At 41.4% G+C, this 25,119-nt stretch overlaps 1 protein-coding gene across 2 annotated transcripts in view; it reads left to right on the forward strand.

Annotated features, from left to right (window-relative positions):
* Positions 1-1,029: 1,029 nt before the first annotated feature.
* Positions 1,030-25,119, forward strand: part of lrrc75a (leucine rich repeat containing 75A) — a 64,046-nt gene continuing 39,956 nt past the window's right edge. Inside the window, exons 1-3 of one of the 2 annotated variants that reach the window (XM_086216033.1) lie at positions 1,030-1,357; positions 1,798-2,065; positions 16,588-16,716. In XM_086216033.1, the coding sequence (XP_086072159.1) occupies positions 1,817-2,065; positions 16,588-16,716 (378 nt within the window). In that variant the 5' untranslated portion in view covers positions 1,030-1,357; positions 1,798-1,816. Of the gene's footprint in view, positions 2,066-16,587; positions 16,717-25,119 lie in introns of both variants that reach the window. The other variant, XM_086216032.1, reaches the window with a different exon arrangement.

The following is a 25,119-nucleotide window of genomic DNA, read 5'->3' on the forward strand; positions in this document are numbered from 1 at the left end:
GAAGAATGTCTTCATCCAGTTTAAAACAAAGTGGGATGTGTTCGACTGCTCTCTGGTAACAAGGAAATAAACTAACAAGTCTCTGTTTTGATAAGTGATTTGAAGCAGTCAGATGTTTGAAATACTACTGTAAATAGAGATGTAATTAAAGGCCAAATGATAATTAATAAACCTTTTAAAAAAAATACAAACGATATTTCTGGTTTTGTTATGCATCTAGAAAGACATACTTTTACCTATTAAATACATTTCATACTGCACTTAACAGGGCATACCTACAAGAAGTGTGACCAGCCACCACCACTAGAGGTCAGTGCAGCCTCGTCTCGTCCCACTCCACTCTGCTCAACTCACCTCCATTGTGTGTACCATGTGATCAAATGTACTGCACTGGATGCTGTTAAACCAGTTATTTTCCTGTTGTCTTACTTCTCTCATACATTCATCTACTCATGCGTGTTTCAGTGTATCTGGAAATAATGTACTAATGATGATACTCGTGTATAACAGCATTATATGTCATCGGATCCTTCCATCATTGCATCCTAATTCAGGTTGGCCTTCTCACTAAATGGATTAGGCTGAAAATACATCATTTTCACTTCTGCGTATATGAAGGAAAAAGACACCACAGCCTTTTATAAATTAAGTCCTTGCGCCAGAATGCAGAGAAAATGATTTAGGTAAAATGTCCAGTTTACAATGATGGTATTCTACCTCATTTAATGCTTAAATTAGTACCTTTCTTTCCTTTCATAATTGTGTAAATATTTTTTGTCTTCTGAAAGCATTTCGTATTTTAATGTGCAACTTGAAAGTAAAATAACAGTTTGCGACATTAATTTAATAAGACGAAAAAATGCTGTATTCGTGGCCGAAATGTTTGAGACAGAGGGGATATTTAATCAGCACATTTGTTAAAGGAGAATGCTGCGTCTTCCCAGACTGATCAATGAGTGATATCGCGGGGGGGGGGGGGGGAGACTTGCGCTCACGTGAACTCGCACGGCGCGCACCCACCCAGTTGAACAGAGGGTGCAATCCATAATTCAGTCCCAGGCAGCCAAGGGGAAACCTCCACTTCGTCTCTGTCTCCCATCAAACGCCCGCTCCGACAGGACGCCGCTGCAGATGGAAAACCCGCATGGTAGACGGAGGAGCGCGATGTTTACTGCAGGTGCTGCCTGACTTCCAGCGGCCGAGGAAGGACATGAGGAGCAGGGGAGTAGACGGTCCACGTAAACATTGCCATGCCCCGCTTCATGCAGCACCTCCCTGCTCCTGCTGCTCCGGGCCAGGACAGGCTCTGCTGTAGAGGATAACAGCTCAGAGGAGACGCATCGCGTCGCTGTCGAAGGTAAATATTTTGGGGGACGTGCTGAAGTTGTGTTCGGGACAGGAGCTGCAGCGGGCCGCGGTCTCCACTGGAGGGACCCTGCATCCTGACCGAGCTGTGTCCGTGTTTTGCGGCCATGCTGCAGGCAGCATCCTGCGACCTCTTCCCCACTTGAACCACGCTCTGCTTTCATCATGTTCCCTGAAGCAGTAAACTACTACAGCTAGTTGTTCATACCCGAGGTTGTTGTTTCTCTCTTCTCCCTATGATGATGATGACGACAATGACATTTTGCATAAGCATCAGAGGAGTTGGGGCTTCTCTCAGTGTTCCTGCCCCAAACTAACCAGGCTGTAGACAAATGTGACCATCTGCAGACATTTTCATGAAAGTATCTGAGACATTCGTACAAGCTGCCTTTGCATGACTACTCGCTGGGACAGCTCTTGTTATTACCACAGTTCACACTAGCGCAGCACCATGGGGGCCAAGCAGACCAAGGGCCAGGATGCTGGGGGGGCCAGTCCCCAGCACAGCTGGAAGCGGACACCCACTAAGGAACGAGGGGACATCTTGGCGTCTCTTATGCTGAAGTCAGGGGACCGGCTGAGCCGTGGCGGGACTCCCCCGCCCTACCAGCGCCGCATTGGTATGATTCAGGAGATGATGATGATGGCCAAGCAGGGCAAACAAGATGAGGCCACAGAGATGCTGAAGACACTCAGACAGGTAGCTGCTGCTAGCATGTTTGTTTGTTTGTTTGCGTGTGTGTCTGTCTGTCTGTCTGTCTGTGTTGGAAGGCAAACCTTCAGGGATCACAGGTTACAAGACAGAATCTTCTTTGCTTTCTCATACTGTCTCACTGATGCTGACACAGAAACCAGGCTCTTGATCGGCTGCTGACATATTGACTCAACTGATTCAGCCAATTGCCCCCCCACCCCCCACCCCCACCCCACACACACACACACACACTGTCTGGCTGGCAGGTCAACCTGTTGTGCACAGCCTTGCTTTGCAGCAGTGGTATAATCAGAATTTATAGCCTCTTTATTTCTTTCAAGACATTTGCAGTGCTTGACTGCTGCTGATGTTTCTACTGCAGGGAAAAGGAAAAACCTGGTAGCAAGAAACAAAAGGAATGAAGTAAAGGGGCAGAAATGGCTTCAGCTGAATTATTAGAGGGCAAAGAAAGGGAATATGTGAGGGTAAAATTATGTAATGTTGATATGACTATGACTCGGGGAATAAGATCAGCTGGAAAAGAAGTCAGTGGGAAGACAAACAGAATGTCATCTCTATAGTCAACAATGCACGGCATCCATATGCTGCCAGTGTTGAATGTTTATCCCCTCATGACTCAGAATATAGCGCCTCAAGTTCAGTCACACACTTGCTGCATTTAGAGTTTATTGTTTGGACTGTGGAGATTTCCGTCAGCGCCGCTCTGTTACTATTTACAGTCCTCTGATCACACCCATTTAGAATGTTAATCCTTGAATCAATTGCTAAAAGCAGGAAACCTCTCCATTCATCATGTGGAAAACCAGGGGATTACTATCTCCGTCACAGCTGGAGGACGCTTTGATAACTCCAGAGGAGGCTCACAAATAACAGCTGATTAAAACATCCGTTAACATCTGCACATTAAAAATGGCCATATTAAAGCGATGCTTCACCCAAAGAAGTGTATATTGTCTTTCAGTTACTCACAAATAAGTATCTTGAGCTCGCAAATAGGTTTTTTCCCTCTCTGCGGTGCTTCTTCTTGACTAGAATGCAAAAAGAGACAGGCACTTATATTGAACCTAAAGCTAGTTCCGACTGACGGCTAGCAAAACAGCCCAAAAACCTCCTTTAACAAACTTTCAAGTGCATTGTCCAGTATAATCCATGTCCTCTTTTTCCAGCGGTGTGCTGAGTTGTTCATGAACACTTTTATGGAAGCAAACACTTTCAGTTCAGTGCTTTTGTGAACAAAAGTGGTTGACTGCTAAAGAGTTGGTTCAACTGAATGTTCCAGGTGGTTGCCCTCCATGTTTGTTCATCGCAGCAATCAAGCGGAGGTGTTATAGTGAATTTGTTTTAATTCAAAGCATTTATGGATTACTGAGCATTAGGCTTGATAAAGACAAAGTGGATTCTACTGGACAATGTGCTTAAAAGTTAGTAAATGGTTGTTTTGTTAGCCGTCAGTCGCCTTTAGCTTTAAGCTAATATACCTGGCTAGCCCTTTATGCGTTTTTCACATTCACACTCTTTAGTCATTAGTCATGTGCTAGTTGTCCTAGTTTGCCAAACGAATAGCCCACTTCTAATTTAGATAACAGTCTTACGTCATTTGAAGTAGCTGAATCTTCCTTTATCCCTGACTTGCTGCTTCTGTTAAATATAAGCCACACACTCATTCACTTTTTCTTTGAACAGAAACAGAAATATTCACTTCATGTCTTTCTTCTGTAGTTGAGACAAGAGCATCCCTGGCTGTTAACTCAGCTTTAGCGTAGCCTACTGTTTTGTATAGACATTAACATTCCCCGTTGATATATTGCTGCTTTTCCAAAAACTCCCACGAAGCTCTAAGATCCTCCTCAAACCACAAATGTTTGTGATGTGGAAGAAAAGCGGACTCAGGGGGCAGAAGTGGACAAGGGACGGCAGAAACTAGAGCAGAACTGGGACTGGCTCACAAACATCCCATCTGATGCGACACATACGGGATGAGACGTGTCACTGTCCTTATTTTCATTGGCTCTCTGTTCAGATGCATCAGTGTCTGCTGTCTATAAAATCATTTCAATAATAATATTAGAATCGTGAAGAAAGAAATGATGGGACACCATCCGGGTTTACATACCTTAGCTAGGACCTGCAGATTAAGTACACAAGGCTCCAGAACCTTCTACTGACGTGGTTGAGTGTTTGACATTTGCCCTCACATCACCATGAGATTGACCATTAACCCTTTTCTGTCCTTTATTTATTTATGATACACATTCACCTGTAATATCCTTTCGATTTGTGTCCTCATGAGCTGTTATGTATGAACCCTCCTAGCACTTAAGCCACCTATTGTTCAAAATACGTGGCGTTGTTCACTTAAGTAGACATTTCTGTCCTGACAGAAAGAGCCTCCTCACCTTAAAGCCTTTTTAATGGCATTGCGTCATATTGTTAGAACACTGACCGGGGTCTTCGTCCGGCCTCACAGCTCCATATGTGGGCACTATCAGCAAACAGCCACGCACAGTCTCACGGTGCACTCCAACGCTGCTACCAACATGTCAAGGAATATTTTCACTCAATTTATCTGTATCTTGGTTTTGAGCTGGATGCATCCCACAGTGTCCTCTCATGACCCGGCAGTGTTTGAGCCTTTTTATCGATGGAGAAGCAAGGTAGGATTGTGTAAACACGCGGCTCAGTTTTGATCCAGTGGTTGAACGAAAGAGTTCAAGCTCCCCTGACCTCTGTGGGATTTCGCTTGGCTGTTGTTGGTGCTGGGAACTTGAGAAAAGGAAATGTTTACAAAAGGTTAACAGCATGGAGTGTTATAACCTCGTGTTTCATGGTGTTAATATCCAGTAGATAAGAACAGGTGACATGGGGGGTCATGAATGGGGAAACTGGAGGAGTATCAGTCACATCTGAGCTTCGTGCTCTGGTGGAAAAATACACAGTAGACTACAAAACAATTAGTGAAGGTGAGGGGATTCAACTGAGACAGAGCTTTTGGTGATTACAGGTGGAGAGAGGTGACAGAGACGTCTGAGATCACAATATGTGAGGAAATGACAGAAAGAAGAGAAACGTTTGGAAAAGAGATCAGAGTCGCTCTTCCTTGGTTACCGGGATCACCTCCATCTTGCCGGGAAACTACAGACATAGCTGGAGAGTTCAGACTAAATAGAGATTGATTAATCTCACAGTAGCTTCGTTAAGAGCCAATAGGGAGGCCGCTTTCTTAATCACTTCTCCTCAGTTAACTTGAAACCAAAGCTAGCTTCTCTAAACCACTCCCCGCCCTGCTGCTGCAGCTACACGTCACCCACCAGCCTATGAGAAAGCATCTACCCTCACCTTCGTCATCCTCGTTGGTTTGTTTTTAACAGCTGCATTGGATTTATGAAGGCACCCTATGGTGCTTTAATAATGCTACAATATCCAATGTTCAATGAAGTACTCAGGAAGCCACATTGAGCCGATAAATGCACCCCCTGAGCTCTAGTTGTTTAATACGTGTGGATAGCGCTAATATCCCCGTGACGTCACTAAAAGTGGATGTCCACGCTTCACCACAGAAGGTGGTGCTATTTTACTTTACTTACTTTAGAAGGAGGAGGAGGAGGAGGAGGAGAGGACAAGCCGCTAGTTGGGGTGTGGGGCCTTAACTAAATTGAACATTACAGGCAAAACAAATTAAGGTGTGTTTCATGTTTAGTCACTTCAGGGACTTTCAGCCAGGCAGTGGGAGAGGACACCATACCGTTTTACCATGCTAACTAGCCGTGCTAATCTGGTCCCCTCAAAAAGGGCCAGTGGAAGATTTTTTTTTTGAAACTGTGAATCCTCTAAATCTCCTCTCTAGTGCTGTCCCAAAATTAAAATAAATTGCCAGAAATAAGCACAATGGGCCTTCTTTTACTCATCCTCTGGTGTTTTGCCAGATTAATGTAAGCTGTCACGTTGTGGTTGCCATTAATATTTTAACTGCACATGGTCATTAGCTGGTAATGACAAGTGATTATAATTCAGTTTCCAACATCACAAGGACCTAGTCTTTCTCCTACATTTAATTAAGCAAGTATTGCCGCTGGTGTTTCGATGTGTGTTGTCAAAATGACTCCATCTCTTTAGTTGGGAGTCAGAATAGAACAGCACAACCTTTTGCTTGCATCGCGTTTGAATTGTTTTTTCTTGTACCAGCAGATGAAGGCAAGTATCTGGTTTGATTGATTCAGCTCTGTTTTGGATGTACTTCAAATGACACGGTGCAGTGGTGTTAAAGCTGCTTGCTGTCTGTTCCAAAACCAGCTAAATTTGAACATTTCAAAAGCAATCTATCACCTCGGTGTACTCTTTAGATTCATTTTCCTGAAAGATTACCTCTAGTTTTGGTAGGTTGTCACACACTGCTGCGTGTCTTGGCTGCAATTCAGGAAAGATGAGGTAGCAACAGGATTTTAGATACTTGTGAACTGCTACCACCAGTCAGTCAACATAATGCACATTATATCAATAAAAATATAAATGATGTGCAGCCAAGTTGCAGACAGTATCTCCAAGTTGTTGAAAACATCTGTGGTTACAAATTGCTGCATATGCTGCAATGATGTCATACTGTGCTACAAATTATATTACAGCTGATGTGACATGTCCCCTGAATTTGTTCTGCTTATTATACCGTTATAAATGACTGTAGAACCACGCTGTTGCAAAACAAAGGGAAAAAAATAGACCAGCTTTCAAAAAAACCCAAATCAACCCGTCACACCATCGATGTGGTCGGTGTAGCTGCTACCAGTGACGACTGCAACAGCTGTCACTCCACTCATGCTGTGTGATGCAGGTGAAGCTGGTGTATTTAGGCCCCGAGAACTGTCGCAAATAACACAAGGGTTTAGTTACAAAAAAATATGATACGGCGAAGCACTTTTTTCAATATCATTATATATCATGTTATCTGCTCAAGTAGGTAAATATGTCACGTGTTATTCTTCTCCTATGATCAGTGTGATACAGTTCATGGACATGTCTGAAATATTTTTGAGAGAAAATCTTTCTCTGTATGCTAAAAACAAAGCAGGAAACAGCATCACATTTAGTGATTATTCATTATATATCAATATACTGCCCAGCCCTAAATCGTTCTGATGCCAACTTTATAATAAATTTCTCAATTTAAGTCATAATTTACTTAGCCCAAAATAGTATTTTGTTCGTCCCAGTCTTGAGCTTAGGAAGGTGTTTGTTTTGTTTTGCTTTGGTTTTTTTTTTTGCTCCTGCATCACTTCTTTGTGGTTGAATGAATGCTCAAGGAGCTAGCTACATAGATTTAGCATGATGTTAATGTGACGGATAGATAACAACAGCAAAACTCCTAAGTGCATTGTCCTGTAAAAACTCCTTCATGCTCACGACCCTGGAAATCTTTCCCACACCTCCCAAAAATGATGGATGTAGCCAGTTCATGCTTGTCCTTGGGTGTACAGCCTTACAGTGACTGTCCTGAGATCCATACGAGCCACTGTTGCACTTGCGTTTACAACTCCATGCAACTGTTGATGGGGATTTGGAAAATGTCATGTTTAGGTTGACTTCACAGCAGAATGATGTCTTTGTGGCAAAAATGGAATTCTTCTAAAACTGTACTGATGTGGAAGAATTCTGCCTTCCATTTACACCTTCTCTACTCGTGATGTCTGTGTTCTAAAAGCATCTGCAAAGCTTCACACATTATTTAACACCCCCTAACTCTAATTGCTTATTCAAAATAGTGAATCTTTGTTGTAAGTGCATACCTTCGTCTCCATGTCAGGGGTGAACTCCAAAGTATTGTTGAGTGATGTTATGCCCTAATATTGTCAGTGATACTGGTTACGTTTTATTTTACTGTTACTGTAACAGATCGGGTTTAACAAATTACTTACACATTATTTTTAAGTGGTAAAAACATTAGGACGGACAGGATATACGGGCAGCGGACGCTGAGGGGGAAAATACAATGTATTATCAACAGGTCTCAGGTCAGTCAGACCAGAGATGTTCTGACGCCATGTTTTTCTTCCTAGTATCGATACTAAATACTGATTTAATTGAGTTAAAAAATGTATTTACATCTATATATTATTAGTTGTATAGCCACCGTACTGACTCTGTATTGTTATGATTTGTCATCACTGTGGTAAGATTTGGCTCAGGTTGTCAAACAAATATTTTCAATTGACTCTAGGTAGTATCACATGACCTATGCAAGCATTTAAACATAGATTCCTTCTGGGATGTTCTTGCTTCATACTTTGAGGCTTTGGTGTTTCTATGTTGAATTTATGTGTGTACTTTAAAAATGGTGGTTGAAATAGTTTTGGCTTGTAAATCTTGAACATTTATATTTACTGTTAGTAAATAGGACTGTTATGACCCCAGCTTGTTCGGGGAGAGGAAAGTAAAAAATCAATCAGTGATGAAATGGCATCATTAAACCTAATGACACTCATACAAAGGAACAAATACTGTGTGTGTGTGTGTGTGTGTGTGTGTGTGTGTGTGTGTGTTTATGGGGGGATTAAAGTCTTTTATGTCTAAATATGTGTCCTGAGTGTCTGTCTGAGGTGTACACTAAGGTACATGCACTCATTTAAAACACAAAATACAAATAGCCCCTGAAGTGTAGCGATACATGGCTGATACATCCTATGGTGATGCTGATGAGCAGTGGACTAGCAGAATCAGGGGCGGAGAGAGTTGTGTCTGGGCAGTGGGAGGACCAATCAGCTCCTGGAAATGGCAGATTTGCATAATTGCACACATCGAGTAGGGTAGCACCTGTCTGCTTACATTTGAAACACAGTGCCACCAAAACCGACAGAGCTGATGCACAACAAAGGGGCAGAGTATGAAACATTTACTGGGTAGAATAAAGTTAGTAACACAAGTGGAGACTTGCAGAAAGGGGCGGCACAGTGGGGCAGTGGTTAGTACTGTCGCCTCACAGCAAGAAGGTTTGAGTCCCGGCTCGAACACGGGATCTTTCTGTGTGGAGTCTGCATGTTCTCCCTGTTCCTGTGTGGGTTCTCTCTGGTACTCCAGCTTCCTCCCACAGTCCAAAGACGTCAAGAGGGGACGAGGCTGATTGATACTCTAAATTGACTGTAGGTGTGATTGTGAGTGTGAATGGTGGTCTGTCTCTATGTGTTGGCCCTGCAACTGACTGGTGACCTGTCCAGGGTGAACCCCGCCTCTTGCCCGAAAGCCGCTGGGATAGGCTCCAGCCCCCCCACGACCCTTAACAGGAATAAGTGGAAGAAAATAGATGGGTGGATGGATGGAGTTGCAGAAAGGAGAAATAATCAGGAGCGGAGGCGAGTTGTTATTGGGCGGTGGGTGGCCCAACCAGTTCCTGGAGATGGTGCACAGTTATTTACAAAATCACACAGGTTTAACAAATCAAGAACATCAACGTCTGAAAGACCTGAGAGCAGAGGAGGAGGAGGAGGAGGTGTGGAAGTGAGATGTGAAACTGCATGAGAGGACTGTGATTTGATAAAGTGGACCAGTCACAAACAGTCTGCGTTGACTGGAAGCATCATTACATAGCCAAGTAGGTGCAAGTTAGGCTACAACTCAGGGTAGGCTGTCATTTGTACCTACACTGCAACCTGTCCCATCAATGTAACGCACAAGTATGAATCAAATCAAGTTTAATGTTAGGTATCAACTAATTCTCCAACTACTGTTGGATATCATTCAATATCCCTGAGTGAACTGGGAACTAGCGCGATCACGACTGGATCAGGTCCAAGCACAGACTTGGGTGTTTTTTAGCTCACACACCGAGCTCAGCTGAGCTGTACTAGCTGTTTGCTTTGTTCATGGTTGCTCATCACAGCACTTTTTATCAGTCACCCCCTGAATCTGACTTCATTTTGCCTTTAAAGATTCCCAGGTATGGGGGTGCCACTGTTAGATTTCTTGCCTGTGAGAGGTGAGGAGCATTACACAGAACCTTGATGAAGTACTTTTTTAATTCATCTAAGTATGAACTTCCAAATGTTAAGAATCACGGACATCTAGTACAGCATCCAATGGTTATTCATCGGCTTCGTGAAATGAGGTGGTGCTGCATTTCTCTACCCTGCTTTTGCCACCTAATAAGATGGATGACCTGAAGTGACTGTTCAGACTGAATGATTGTTTTAAGAGGAGTAGATTCCTGGCAGTAAGCATGAGGAAAGTCGCTGTTATATCAGAGATGGATGGCACTGTCCGGGCAGTATGGGATCTTTAATAAAGGTCAATATCTGCCTCATGTATGGCTCCATCACCCTTTTTCTCATTTACCAAAGAGCCACCAATTGAGTTGCAGAGTTCAGAAACGTCTGTCTCCAGCTCCATCTTTGTTCACGCGCAGCTGGGTTAAGGTTGCCGCTTTGATGTTGACCATCTCTGATTAGTGTGGGCGGAGCTTTGTGAAAGCTCGCTGTGTTTTTCTTGTACCATAAATGGTTTGAGTGAATGTGTGTACTCTGATTCTCCCTGGAGTTGATAAAAGTAGACTCTGCGTTTTTATTTGTGCTTGGCATATATTTTTCATTAGGGACTACTATTAATAATGTATGACATTTCTGGATATATGCACATCTTACCTAAAATGATTTTACATGCTATTGTATGAATTTGTTGCTTTGCAGAGCCCAACACACACACACACACACACACACACACACGTACGCACATCGTCAGCATGCTGTTGTGTAAATAACTTAATTGTTAGTTTAGAAGCCTATCAGGGTTTGGGTTCAGATGAGAGCGGTTGAAGATTAATTTCCAGTGACGTGCGATCTACAGTATTTGCATATCATTTCAAATCCTTATCACATAATGAGAGGCGATGCAGTCTGAGCTGCTCTGACTCACCTTCTCTCACACACACGCACGCACACACATTTTCTGTACTGCCTCCTATTCTTCTGCCAGTGTGATCACAATTCGTCGAAAACATGCAGTGTAGCACTTTTTAAAATTCTCAGTCTCCTCTCATATAAAAAAAGGACAGTTAACTTGCTGGAGTCACATGAGGTAAAAAAGATAATGTTTTATTTTTATTCTGCTAGTTTTAAATGGAGGGCAGCACGGTGGTGCAGTGGTCAGCACTGTCGCCTCACAGCATGAAGGTTCCGGGTTCGAGCCCCGGCTCGAACATGGTATCTTTCTGTGTGAGTCTCCATGTTCTCCCTGTTCCTGTGTGGGTTCTCTCTGGTACTCCAGCTTCCTCCCACAGTCCAAAGACATCAAGAGGGGACGAGGCTGATTGATACTCTAAATTGACTGTAGGTGTGACTGTGAGTGTGAATGGTTGTCTGTCTCTATGTGTTGGTCCTGTGATGGACTGGTGACCTGTCCAGGGTGAACCCCGCCTCTCGCCTGAAGGCTGCTGGGATAGGCTCCAGCCCCCCCGCAACCCTTAACAGGAATAAGCAGTCGTAAATGGATGGATGGATGGAGTTTTAAATAGGGATGGAACCAATGTTTAAGTAATAGATTGCCTCAGGGAGGCACGATAATATTGACACGTCATTCGTATTGGCAGATGATAGTACATTTTAAAGTTTGATATATTTTTTTAAATATAATATTCACAGTCACTATCAGCAAGATTCAGATGATATTACAATTATTTAGCCAATGTCAATGATCATTCAGCCGACAATGAGCAGATTTTAGGTGACGTTAACACAGCAGCTTGGTTTGATTTTGAAATTGTTCTTGCATCTTTTGTCCTGTAAAATATGCTGTCTTTCACTGATGTTGTTTTAAGCTATAAAAGTACTTTATTGTTAAACAGTAAAATGTTCTGCTTCCTAACAATATCTTTGTTACAAGTGTTTGAATCATCTTTTTAAATATACACATTCAGATTTCCAGCTGATTAATCAGTGAACAGATGTTTTACTCCTTAATATCGGCATTTGACCTAAAATCCCATGTTGTCAGTTGGATCCTCAGACGGAAAAGGGTGGTTTGCCCACTCCTGGTCGGGGGGGAGGTCCTACCTCAGGTGGAGGAGTTGGGTCTTGTTCACGAGTGAGGGTAGGATGGAGCGGGAGATTGACAGGCGGATTGGGGCGGCATCCGCAGTGATGCGGGTGCTAAACCAGACCCTAGTGGTAAAGAGGGAGCTTAGCCAGAAGCCGAGGCTCTTGATTTACCGGTCAATCTACGTTCCAACCCTCACCTATGGTCATGAGCTCTGGGTAATGACCAAAACAACGAGATCGCGAATACAAGCAGCCGAAATGAGTTTCCTCCACAGGGTGGCTGGGCTCTCCCTTAGAGACAGGGAGAGAAGCTCAGTCATTCAGGAGGGACTCAGAGTAGAGTTACTGCTCCTCCATGTTGAGAGGAGTCAGTTGAGGTGGTTCAGGCATCTGGTGAGGATGCCTCCTGGACGCCTCCCTCGGGAGGAGGCCCCGAGGCCGACCCAGGACACGCTGGAGGGACTATATCTCTTGGCTGGCCTGGGTACGCCTCGGGATTCTCCTGGAAGAGCTTTTTGAAGTGGCTGGGGAGAGGACAGTCTGGGCTTCCTTGCTGAGGCTGCTGCCCCACGACCCGGACCCACCGGATGAAGCGGAGGACGACGACGACGTCAGTTGGATCCTTCCCCTTCTCCTCTTAAATCCAAAGTAAACAGACTTGTGCACACAGCAGTCAACATGACTGGCGACACGACATTTGGTTACCTGGTCGTAAAAATGATCATTGAACCCTGAACTACACTGTACCTCTAGCAGTGTCCCAACATAACTCAAGAACATATTTGAACACATCATACTGTTGGACGTCCTTCATGCACACGCCAATGTTGGTCGAACTGTTTTTTTGATTTTATGCACCTTGCAAATAAAACCAACTTAAAACCTGCCCTAAAAACTCGGAATTCACAGTTGCCTAGGAGATTTTAAAACTCCATTATCTGATGGTCGCCAATCACAACTCTCCTAGTGTGCGTTTGTGTGTGTCTGTGTGTGTTTGTACATGTTTGTGTGTGTGTGTACATGTGTGTGTGTTTGTGTCTGTGTCATTCAGTCAAAGCCCCTGTCATTATTTAGTGCTCCTCCTACGCAGAACAATAGGAAGCATGGAGCCGTCAGTGAGTCATAGGAGAGCGAGCATCTCTCTTTTCCTCTTTTAGAACATGAGCAGCCTTGTTGCCACTTAGCTGGCTTTGAACTGTCTGCAAAAACAAACCCAAACATGCAAATGAAAAGATACACTAAGCCTGCTGTTACCCACGAATTGAAATGCATTAACAGCTAAAATAGCGGTGCCAACAGAAAAAGACGACTTGTTGCATATTACACGTTGTGTCATCCAAAGCAGATATTATGTATCGTCTGTGTTAACGCCTACAACTTAGAGCTGGAACTTCCATTTCTAGGCTCAACTGTGCACAAAATAACCACAAATGTGATTTGAAGACCCATTTCAAAATACTGAAACTCCTCCCTAATGTTTTCACCTACAATGTAACTAATTCGAGGGATGTCCAGCTTTTATATGACAAAAGAAATTTGCAACCATGTCTGGGAATCTCTCATGTATTTGTAAAGCTTTCCCTTGTTTTCACCCCAGTAGCTGTCTCGTGTATGATGACTTTTGAGTTTAGATAGACAGTCGATAGCATGCTGGCAAAAAGAAGCTATAGTTAACCAGCTAAATACCAGACTTTTACTATATTTGCAAAGATTACACACATCTATGCTTGTCAAGCTGGGGTAATCAGCAGAGGGTTCTCTTGACTTCTCCATAGAGCGGAGTATATACAGTATATGACTTTACAGACACCAGAGATACAAGGATAAATACAGAAAATATCTGTATTTCAAAAAGTACAAGGAATACAATCAAGTTTTAGGAATCTATGATTCAAAGTTGAATGTCACAGATATGCATACACAGTGGAAAAATATTTCACATTGAGACACGCAACAGGATGTACACAGCTGCTTAAGTGGGTGTGTTTTAACAGGTCAGTCATAACTCAGTGGCTATAGTTCCCTTGATAGTTACTGAGAGACTTGTACAGGAAGCAGACATTGTAACAGTAGCCCATCACACTATCAGTCAACTCTATACAGTGACTTTCAATGGGGTGGCTACCTGAGATCTTACAACTAAATTAGGAATAGGAATTTTAGACAAAAGCTGGAATGAAATGCTAAAGTGATTTTTTTAGTTTTAACTTTTAGCTAAAAGGGAAGTGAGCTGAAGTTATTTTTATAATAAAGAAAGCCTGAGACAGAACAGCAACAACTTTTTTCGACAACACTACTGTTGCCACTTTGGACTGAATAAATAGATGGAAACAGTACAGAAAAGCATCTACAGAAGAAGAAAGAATGTAACCAAGAAGAAAGTGTGAAATCAAAAGTGGCTTTGCGAGGTTCCTTGACAAGTTGCCGAATATTTGCCAATGTTTCTCGTACGTTCTTCAGTCAAACTATCAAAGAATACTGCACGCTGATGTTACAACTAATCCATCAGCTAGCTTTCACTTCTGATGAGCGTCAGGACTTTGGTGATAAGCCTTGATCGGGAATCTGTTAGGCCATACAAGCCAATGTCTTTCCGAAATGCTAACATCAGCATGCTAACATACGTACATGCTGATACTTAGTCGACGTATCCTGTGTAATGATTTCCGCGCTCGCTGCTGTTGTTGTCCATGTTAGCATGCTAACCTTAGCTTCCCCAATTTGTAAGGTCAGTGATTAATTGAAGCTAGCTGATTAGAATGTCCGTTTTTGCAGGTATTTGATTAAAGTGCCGAAGGCCATAGCAATAATCTTCCTCTAAATTACTACTTGAACTAAATTTAATGGCAAATGACAGTCCATCAGCAGTTGGACTGGACAGATGAACTGTGTATTACAGAGTTAGCAATGTCTATATGGCAGTTTTTTTCCCGTTTTGGACACTGCATGAGCTTGGAGGAAATGTCCTTCTCATAATCTAATTGACAAACTGCCATTAACCGAGCACCTTCCGCAACCATTGTGGCCTTTCCTTTACTTCCACACTCAGGAGGAACTTCATTTTTGTACCATTACTAGTATAAGAGAGAACACTGCAGATTTATTGGGATGCTAAAAGAGTGTAAAATGTAACAAAGTGAGTTGTTTTGGATGCCTTTGAAATTGTGAATCCAAATAAATATCAGGCTGCATATGCTCTGCCAGCACTGTGATTTGCACGAGTATTAGTGTCAGTAACAGCAGCTTTGTGACATTCTTCACAATACATTTATTCACCCCACTTTAATCCTTTATCTGTATATACTGTATATCGGGGGAGCTACTATGCTACTATATTAATGCAATTTTCCAAATTTTCGTTGGAGCCGGATTGATACATCACAGATACATTGCATCTGCGCATTTGTTTTCTGATCTGGCACATTACAAACCTTTTGTTACAGCACATGATATATAGAAAATAATGCCTTTGGGGATTTAAAACTGGTATTAAGTAGTGTATCCAGTAGACAGCAAACAGGGTTTCTTGCCCAACCAGCTCCTTCCCTGCCCTCATGCTCTTCCGCCTGTTTCTATTTGCATCACTAGTAGAGTGTATTTTGGTTCAGTTTCTCATGTCAGTTACTTGCTACCTTGTTACCTGTTCACAAGATTAGAAGTCCCTTTTATCAGCCTAGGTTTATTTTCCCTTTCTATTAAAAAAAAAAAAAAAGTTTGGTTGTCAAATCCGACTTGTTCCTCCACATAACCAGACACAGTTTGTCATGCACAGTTCATATCACAGTCTGCTTATTGGAGAGAAGTTGGGTGCAAACGGTTTAAATCAGTGATCATGAGCTTGATGGGATTTGAGTCATGTGTGACATGTATGTGGGGATTTTTGGTTGCACCAAATCCACAAAAGTCTCCTCCCAAAGCATCCTGAACAACAATCAGGGCATTTGCACTGTCCTTAGCTGGATGTGGACTCCGAATAGATTCCCCTGAGGATTCAGCAAGATTGCTGTTCATAGGTAAAGATCGGCCAACAGGTTTATTCATCATCAGGTTTGGTGGAGCTTGAAATGTGACAAAAGTTCAATTTCCCTCTCTAGTAAATTGACCGGCTTTTATTTATGGGTGTCAGGAGGGCTACAATGCAGCATAGCTAAAGCTTTTTTGTTGCAGTCTGCTTGCCTTAGAGGAATTTGTGGGTTTAAAACCCCAAATATTGTATGTAATGTATGTGATAATTAACAAGTATTAGCGTGTGTTTGCCGTGGTTTGCACCATAGGTTTCCCCATGCGTGTGTGAGCTGTGTTGCATTACGTTAACAGAGAGGAGCGCTGTCTATATAAAAGCTTTACATATATGTACACATACTCACACTCACACATTGTCGAAGTGTTATTTAATGTGTGTGTGTGTGTGTGTGTGTGTGTGTGTGTGTGTGTGTGTGTGTGTGTGTGTGTGTGTGTGTGTGTGTGTGTGTGTGTGTGTGTGTGTGTGTGTAGGACCTGGGCATGGAGTCAACATCCCTGGATGACGTGTTGTACCGCTACGCCAGTTTTAGAAACCTTGTTGACCCCATCACCCATGACCTGATAATCAGCCTGGCACGATATGTCCACTGCCCTAAGACGGTAAGACACACACACGTACACACACACACACACACACACACGTACACACACACACACACACACACACACACACACACACACACACACACACACACACAGAAAAATCAGGAAACATGAAGAAGGTGCAGTGAATATTGACACTTATCATAAAACTCCTGTGCTTTTACACACACGCACACAGTCTGATGTGATTCATTGTGTTACAGCTATCAGATGATCTTCTGACTCATTTTGTCAGACATTATTTGATTACGGAACTGCTCTAAGTGGTTGTGTAGCTGTGAGTGTCCTTGAGGGATCTACGGTGCTTTGTGTTTGTTCATTCATGCAATCCGCTACGTAGTTGAGGGAGGGTGAAGCATGACAGCAGCTAGAATGGATGAATAATGCAGGAAGAGGAAGATGGAGTGATGGAGATGAAGACTGCGTTCTGCTCAGAGTAATTTTGGTAACAGCGGGTATCAAATGTTGCACAGCAGTAGAGGAAAGCAGAGGGTAATGTTGATTTTGATGGCTGAAACAACAAGTGTTGCAGGTGTGGCTAGCTTATTAGAACACACACACACACACACACACACACACACACACACACACACACAAACACACACAAATGCTCACACTAAATTGAGCAATGAATGTGAAGTCATTCAATTGGAGGGGTGGCCCCAGAGTAATGTCAGCATATGTCTGTGTATGTCTGCAACAACATAAGTGTTTACATTTTATATCGCAGCACAAACATTTGCCTTGAATAAAAATTCCAACAAACATAATGTAAAAACATAGGACTGGAAATAACAAGTAGGGATATATTGATATAAAAGTAACATTATAATTAAATATCACATGGATAAGGTCAAGGCTATTATGTTTCAAGTGTCTGTATATCTTCTTTTGTTGTTTTTCTGTTTGTTTGTTTGTTTGTTTTTTTAAATTTTTATGTAATGTCCCAATTCTGTAAAATAGAAAGGTTGAGAAAAGAAATTTAAAAAGTTCAAAATCAGTTTTCTTTCACGATCAGTGTCGTGGGTCATTCCAAAAAAAAAACAAAACCACTTAATCACCTTTTTTTTCAATAAATGTTTGTTTAATTATCATCAAGCAAAAAAAAACAGGACATAAATCCAGTCATAAAAATGCAGTTCGATTTTTTTCATTGCAATGTACTCACAACACGCTCTTCAAATTCTTGCCACTGGTTTGCCTTCATGTAAAGCAAATGACAAATGTGAAGACGAGAGCCAATTCCAGCAAAACGTCTCATCCCGTTTCTTAGATTGTGTTCAGTCGGCACTCACATCTTATTAGTTTCTCAAATTACATTTTTCCCAATGAGATCTTTTCCACAGTATTATTTGCAAGCGATGAGATCTAATTTGTTGCGGTAGCTACGTAGGCGTCAGTAACTCAGTAAAACTTTGCAACGTGGTTATAAATATAATCCTGCTAATCATTTCTTGAGTTTAGTATGTATGGTATGAAGCTTAATCCCCGTACTCCTCATTTTTATATGTATATATATATTTTATATAATGTTTTCTGTAAGTAGTTGAAGGTGAGGAGGAAACCAAAGACATATCCCTGACTAGAACTGATCTGTGGACAGTTTATAGTCCACAGATCATCCAAACTACATAATCTGATATTCAATAAAGCAGGATGCTGGAGAGGAGACGCTCATCGGAGTAATTATGATACAGTTTCTACAAGTAGTATGTTGGACCACAGTTGTATGAAACACAAGAATATGTATTAGAATAGAATTGATTGATTGAGAATCATGTTGTGTCTCAAAATGAAGGGCGGACAGGAAAATTCTGTGAGAAACACACAAATGGTGAAGTTTTGATGAGTTTGAGCCGCATTGATAAGAGGCTGAGAATAATGTGGGCTCTAAAGAAACAAACATCAGAGAGGAGGTTGTTATGTGAGGAGAGAAATGCAGTGAGAGGGAGGAAGTAAAGAAGGAGGCAGAGAGAGAGCGAGAGAGAGAGAGAGAGACGTGTCACTTCCTTCATTCTGCTTTGTGTTGGATCACTGCTCTGATTTAGTCTCCTGCACAAGTATCTGTGAGGTGTCACCCACGGGTGTCTGCAGGATGTCTGTTTACAGTGGTGGCTGTGTGGCATCATGCAGCTTGCAACTATTAATAAATAAATATTGGATATACACACACACATAAATATTATACCCCTTATTAATAATAAGTTGTTATCACACTGCGTAGAAATGGAATTTCAGAGATATGCTTCAGTCTGTTGTCAGGGGAACAATCAAGGTTTTACTTGACTTCTTCCTTACACAGGAATTGAAGTTTTACCGGAAGTGAGATGAATTATTAAGTTGAATCTGACGAACTGCATGTGGCCTTTTGTACGATCGTGGAAAGTCCAATGTCTGAAACAATTTTGAGCCATGACAATACTTATTTTTTTCCAGTCCAAATGGAAATGATGTACTTTTTCTACTTAAATCTGCTCAAATAGTGCAAACTTTCAATTTAATGATATACTTCTTCATTTAAAGGCCACGCACTCCCTACTGTATATTCAGACTCCGGCTAATCGTGCCGCCACTTGTAGAATGTAGCAGACATTGATTAATTGGTAAAAGATTAGCAAAAGGGATTTTGCTTTATGTTTTCAGATCTCTGTCCATTTTTCCGAATGATCCATATTCACACAGCTGCATTAACGCTGATGTAATCAACAAATAGGTCCCTAATGCTTTCATTGCTGCGTAATTACGCCTACGCTGATCTACTTATCTGTTCACTTAACTAAGAAGCATTCCTTTGCCAATTTATTGGAAGGTGTTATCAATTTTCCAATCATTTAACTGTTACGGTATTTTTCACTCATGGTCTTTTTATTAGAGATTTCACTTTATAATGAATATAGAGCAGACTGTATTCAAAAATAATCCAAAGTCCCCACCGCCAGACCTTCAATACATCGCTAACCAAACCAAACATGATTAATTTTTTACTCTCTTAAAGTAAAAAACAACAACAACAAAAACATACAATTGGGGCCACAATTGAAAATGATTGCCATCATCAATCAGGCCGTCAATTGCCTTAGTGATTGATGGCGAATTTAAGAAAAAATGTGAAAGTAATATCCAGTAATAATTATGATCATCATAATAGTAATTAACTGACTCTCAGTGTAATTGGTAATCATGTCAGTGGTGGCGGACCACTAGAAAAACTTGCAAATTGCTGTGGTTTCCCAAGCAACAAACAAGGAAAACAATCACGGAACAGTAAGTCAGAAGATGATGGCGGTACCGTTCCTGCTTCTATTTTTTTGTCCACAAATGCCAGATGAAGCTTCCGGATCACTAATTCATGAAAATCTATTTGTTTTTGAGGCGATGGAAAGTTGTCAAATTATGCCGATTGAGAAACTATCCTACCTGCTCTGGGTTTGAGCTAAGCTTTGGTTCAGAAAGGTATAAATGGAAGTCATTTTTGAGGTATGAGGCTATAATGTCCCGCAGTTGCATATATCTATAAAAAAAAATGGAACCTGGTTTATCTTTTATGTTGTAAAACTGTTGATGGTTGATTGCAAAAATGCCAATGTGCTGAATCATAAAACGAAAGCTATGAAGCAGATAAATTACGTTAAGATGCATTTTGATAAAGTTGTTTATATTTTCATGCGGAGCCCCTTTTCAGGGCATAAGCAAAATTCTGCTAAGGGACCCACACAGTTGCCCGATGGCATTTATCACATGTCATAAACACTTATATTAAGTGTCTGGGTCAGGCTGGCTCTGTTTTCTTGTCATCTTAGTGTCTGGAGTGTGTGAGGAAGTCAGGTAGCTGACACTAGAAGCACAGATTAGTGACAAAAAGGGTCATATAATTTTGTTTTGTTAAAATTGATCCAATCGGTGTCAAAATAAGTGTTCAGGAAGCGGTATTGAGTTGCTGCACTGCTAATGGCACCAGTCATGATACCCAGCTTTCGATGGGAGCCTGCAGTGTAATTTTAAGTGATGATGGCAAGGATAAAACTTCCTCTACTGGTGCTGTGAAAATGAAACATGAGCTGATGGTTATTGGAGAAGAACATCCAGTTCAACAGAGGCTGGGCTCCCACAGACGATGATCTTAGGATCTGTATATCCAGCTGAAAGTAGACAAAGGGAGACTTCTGAAACTGCTGCCCCACCACCCTTACACGTTCAGGCCCCTGGACGACCCCACAGCCGGTCACTCAGGACTTGCAGAGGTGGGTTCTCAGCGACATTTGAACCTTAACCTGTTAAAGGCAGGTGCTGATTATATTTCCAATAGCAGCTCCTTCCTGTTCTCTTGGACTGAAATTTTTGGCAAAAAAAAGCAGTTGAAATTGAATTCATTTCATGTATTTAAGCAGCAGATTGTTGTAAACACACAATTCAAACGACGCGCACAGTACAGTTAGTGGCGTGTACTACATGCCTTTATCCATATCCGCACTATCCAAAATAAACATCTTTGCACACCCCCACGTGCACATTCATACTACATAAGGATACACATGCACGCACACGCAAAGGCAAAGCTTATCGCACATTATTTCACCCTTTTCATGTTCTTTCTTATGCTCATAGACATTTATTCTTCCTCTCTCACTCTCTCTCTCTCTCTTTCTCTCTCTGTCACACACACAGACACACACTGACACAGAGTCATTGCTGGGTGACACTAGCTAAGCAGGGCGGCTTGAGAGTCTGTACTTACAGCAGCTGAAAGATGTGCTGCTGTCTCTCCTCTGCTGCTGTGTTTCTCTGTCTGTCCTCCATCTGGTATTTCTCTTTTTTCCCTCTCTCTGGAACTTGTTTTATTGTCACCCTCTCAGTTCTTCCCTGGTTGCATTACTCTTCCTTTCCTCACCCTTTGAAGTTTTCTTTTGTGTCATTTCTCTGTCTGTGAATCCGACAGCCTTGCTTTAGTCGGCTAAAAAAGAGTATCTGTGTGTGTGTGTGTGTGTGTGTGTGTGTGTGTGTGTGTGTGTGTGTGTGCGCGCGTGTGTGTGTTTGATGCTGCCGATGCCGTTTCTCTGAGACCCATTAAATTGTTTTTATTATCTCTTTCCAATTTTAATTATGACTTTCACCTCTTTTATTATAATGTTAAATCATTCAAGAAGTTGCGAGTTCAAAAAGTTCCAACTTTTTCAAAACTGTTACCGCAAGGTCATAAGTTGATTTATGCATTATCTCGAGATAACCAAGTTTGTTTATCAAGTTGAATTGTTCAGAAAATAACTTGTTTTATCTGAAGTTGTTACATTACAAGAAATCTGCCTTTTTTTAAGCAGAGCGCTCAATGCGGCCACCTTCAGTCATTTGCTTGAGGCATTACACTTAAAACTAAGTACAACCACAGCAGTTGTCAACCTTTGTACTCAAGCAGTATGTAGTATTACCAAAAATGTAGTAAATATGGTGCTAATAATGAATCTTAATGTGTATGGGGTTTCATTACATATATAGACTATGCAATTATAGATATCTGCAATGAAAATATACATAATTTTGATGACTCATAATTCCATTAAAAGATATCTCCGGTTCCCCTTGATTTAATATATATCATCCTTTTATGATATCTCATTTGAAGTTCCAACTGGGCAAAACAGTGTTGTAGATAGACTGGAATCAGAGTCATAATTTAGTTATAGCTAATTTTGTTATAGCTCTTTTCAAGTTGTCGATATTATCCAATTAATTGTTATTAGAGACACCTCAAGTACAGATGTTTTTAATTTTCATTCTGCCTGTTCTAAATGTAATCGTAGATATCTTCAGTTGCAGCTGTGACTGGGTGAAACGACACAGCGGATGTCTGTAATTGGGGGGATGGAAGCACCAGGTGGGAGGCCAGCTTGTTAAATTTAAGAAGGTCTATAAAATTGGAGCAGTTACATTCAGGCCCTGAGCCACTGCACCTTCTGCCCTTGTATTAAATCAGTGTGTGTGTAATTATATGAATCAGAGTGGGCCATCTCGAGGAGCAGATTGGTCCACCCACCGTCCAATCCCAGCTCACCTCCTATGTCCCCTGCCCCTGAGGCTGATTAAGGCCAGCTGTTGCAGTGGCATCTTTAAAAGGACATAAACAAACTCATTTACTTGATGGTGGTATTTTTAACTTTGGTGCCCACTTAGTTTCACCTGTTCTTTGTTCTACTTTTGTTTCCCCGTCCTCTAGCAGTCATTCTTCTCAGTTTAGAGTTTTGGTACATACACTGTTTCTTGTGCTCCAGCTTTTTGAGGTATTGGATCAAAATTTTTAGTGGCATTGTGTTTAAAATTTGATTTGTGTGAACAACTTTTATTTTTTTTCCAAAGAAGAGGGGTGTGGAGGCCAGAGTTGCTGCACCTCTTACCGTTGGACTCTTTTTCAGGACATTGGAAGATTTGACATGCTGGGCTAGCCATGCACCACTACATTAAGTAGTAGTGTTTTGGTTTTTATTGTTATTTGTTTGTTTGTTTGTTTTAAATGTAGTACATGTAGCTTAGGACCCTTTATAAGCAATCTAAGATGCCAGGCAGTGGTGTGCGCCTTCGGTCAGGGTGTGTTCGGCCTCACTCTGGTATTTAGAGGGCATGTGATCAGAGTGCATAGACCGCCAAGAAGCAGACATATCAGCATACCTGCCAGTGCAGGATAGCGCAAGTTTGTGTGTTTATTTAAGCTTGTTAAATTAAATGTAAAGTCATTTGCATTGGATAGAAAGTAGCAATGACGTTTGTGTTTGACCGAGCCCCAGCTTGGGCCCTGCTTGACAGAGATCCACTCAGATAAACAGGGTAAAATCAATACAATAATAAACAGGGACTTCCTTTGCCCTTTTGTTGTGTTAACTCATCATTTTACCCATTAAACACTATTAATTGTGCACCCAAAAACCTGGGGCTCTCATGGACCCTGGTGGTCCTTAGACTCCATGTTTACCACTTATGAAAGACTATGTCAAAAGAAAATAAATGTCATTGGCTGTTGGAGACATAATAATATATAATAAGATATATACATTAAGCGTTATCAACATGTATAAGCTGCAGTTTTGGATTCATTCATATACGTTTGTGCGAAGTTATTACAATTTTGAAAGGAGAAGATTTTCACTGTCATGCATATTTAGCAAATCCTTGCAATCGTCCAGTTATTAGATGTGCAGGAGAATAGGTATTTGGATCATGACATGAAAACTTGCAGATTCGTATTTCATTTGCAGGAGCAACAGTTGCCTTTTTGCATTTTTCCAAGTTAAAGAATTCGGTTCTTCTCAAAGATACAAGCAAGCACGAGCACGTCGGTTGTTACACTCATCCGGAGATCAGTTTTACACTGGTTTTCTGGAAAGCAGAAGACAAAACAGCCTTTATTCAGACCCTGAAGGCAATAGCAACTTGTTGGAGAAACACAGACGACCTTAGCCTTCACAGTGAGGTGTGTGAATGCATTGTTAAGGAGGGGCTCGATATTACAGCAAGTCTTCACAGGTACATCGTACATCTTCACACAAAAACATAAATGAAGCAGAACTATTTATCCGTGGGATTATTGTTTGTCGTAGTAAACACACGTCAGATTTCATTCCAGTCTCTCCCCATCTGTTCGGTACCACATTTTTTTCAATTTTCTCTCTTTGTATTTTCATATCAAACTCACACTGACATTCCATTTCAAAGGATGGACCGAGTGAGATTTCTATTCCAGCTGAGAGCTGCAATTTACCCATGAAGATTTAAAGGCCTCCAATGAAAAAAATGACCAAATACAGTTTGAACTGACCTGCGTTAAACCTAAACAGAAGTCACTCTTATCTCACTGTGAGAAAAGGTGTAAGTAGGTTTGTGTGTGTGTGTGTGTGTGTGTGTGTGTGCATATATTTACAAATGAACAAGAAGGTTATTGTATAGTAAAATAAATAAAAATAATTGTTTTAGAGTTAAACACACAGATACTGAGCTCACACAATGCTGCTTCCATTGATTTAGAGTCACCCTGTAAGAAACTACTACTACAAACTTTATATTTATGGGCAACTCAGAAGTTCAAAGTTCTCAGGGCTTGATATTAGATTTTTGTTTCCCATAGACACAAGTTTGTTGAATGCCATTCTTATCCTGGCTTCCACTTTTTTTTCCTTTGTCTCCACTCCTTCTTTGTTTCATCATCAGGTTGTTTTTTTTTTGCGTGCTGTCTTTTTTCACCATCTCTGGTTACCATTTTTCTACAACCTTCTACAATTTCATTTAGCAGACGCTTTTGTCCAAAGCGACGGACAACACAAGCAAGAATTCAGACTTAAGGAAAAGCCCATAGGAAGCGCAAAAGTGCTTCAGTTGTGATTTGGTCACAGGTACTGCCATCTATCACAGAAGAAGTGT

Source organism: Aulostomus chinensis, chromosome 10, assembly GCF_037954235.1.
Source record: "Aulostomus chinensis isolate RoL2024-O1b breed Wild chromosome 10, RoL_Achi_v1.0, whole genome shotgun sequence".
Classification (NCBI taxonomy): domain Eukaryota; kingdom Metazoa; phylum Chordata; class Actinopteri; order Syngnathiformes; family Aulostomidae; genus Aulostomus; species Aulostomus chinensis.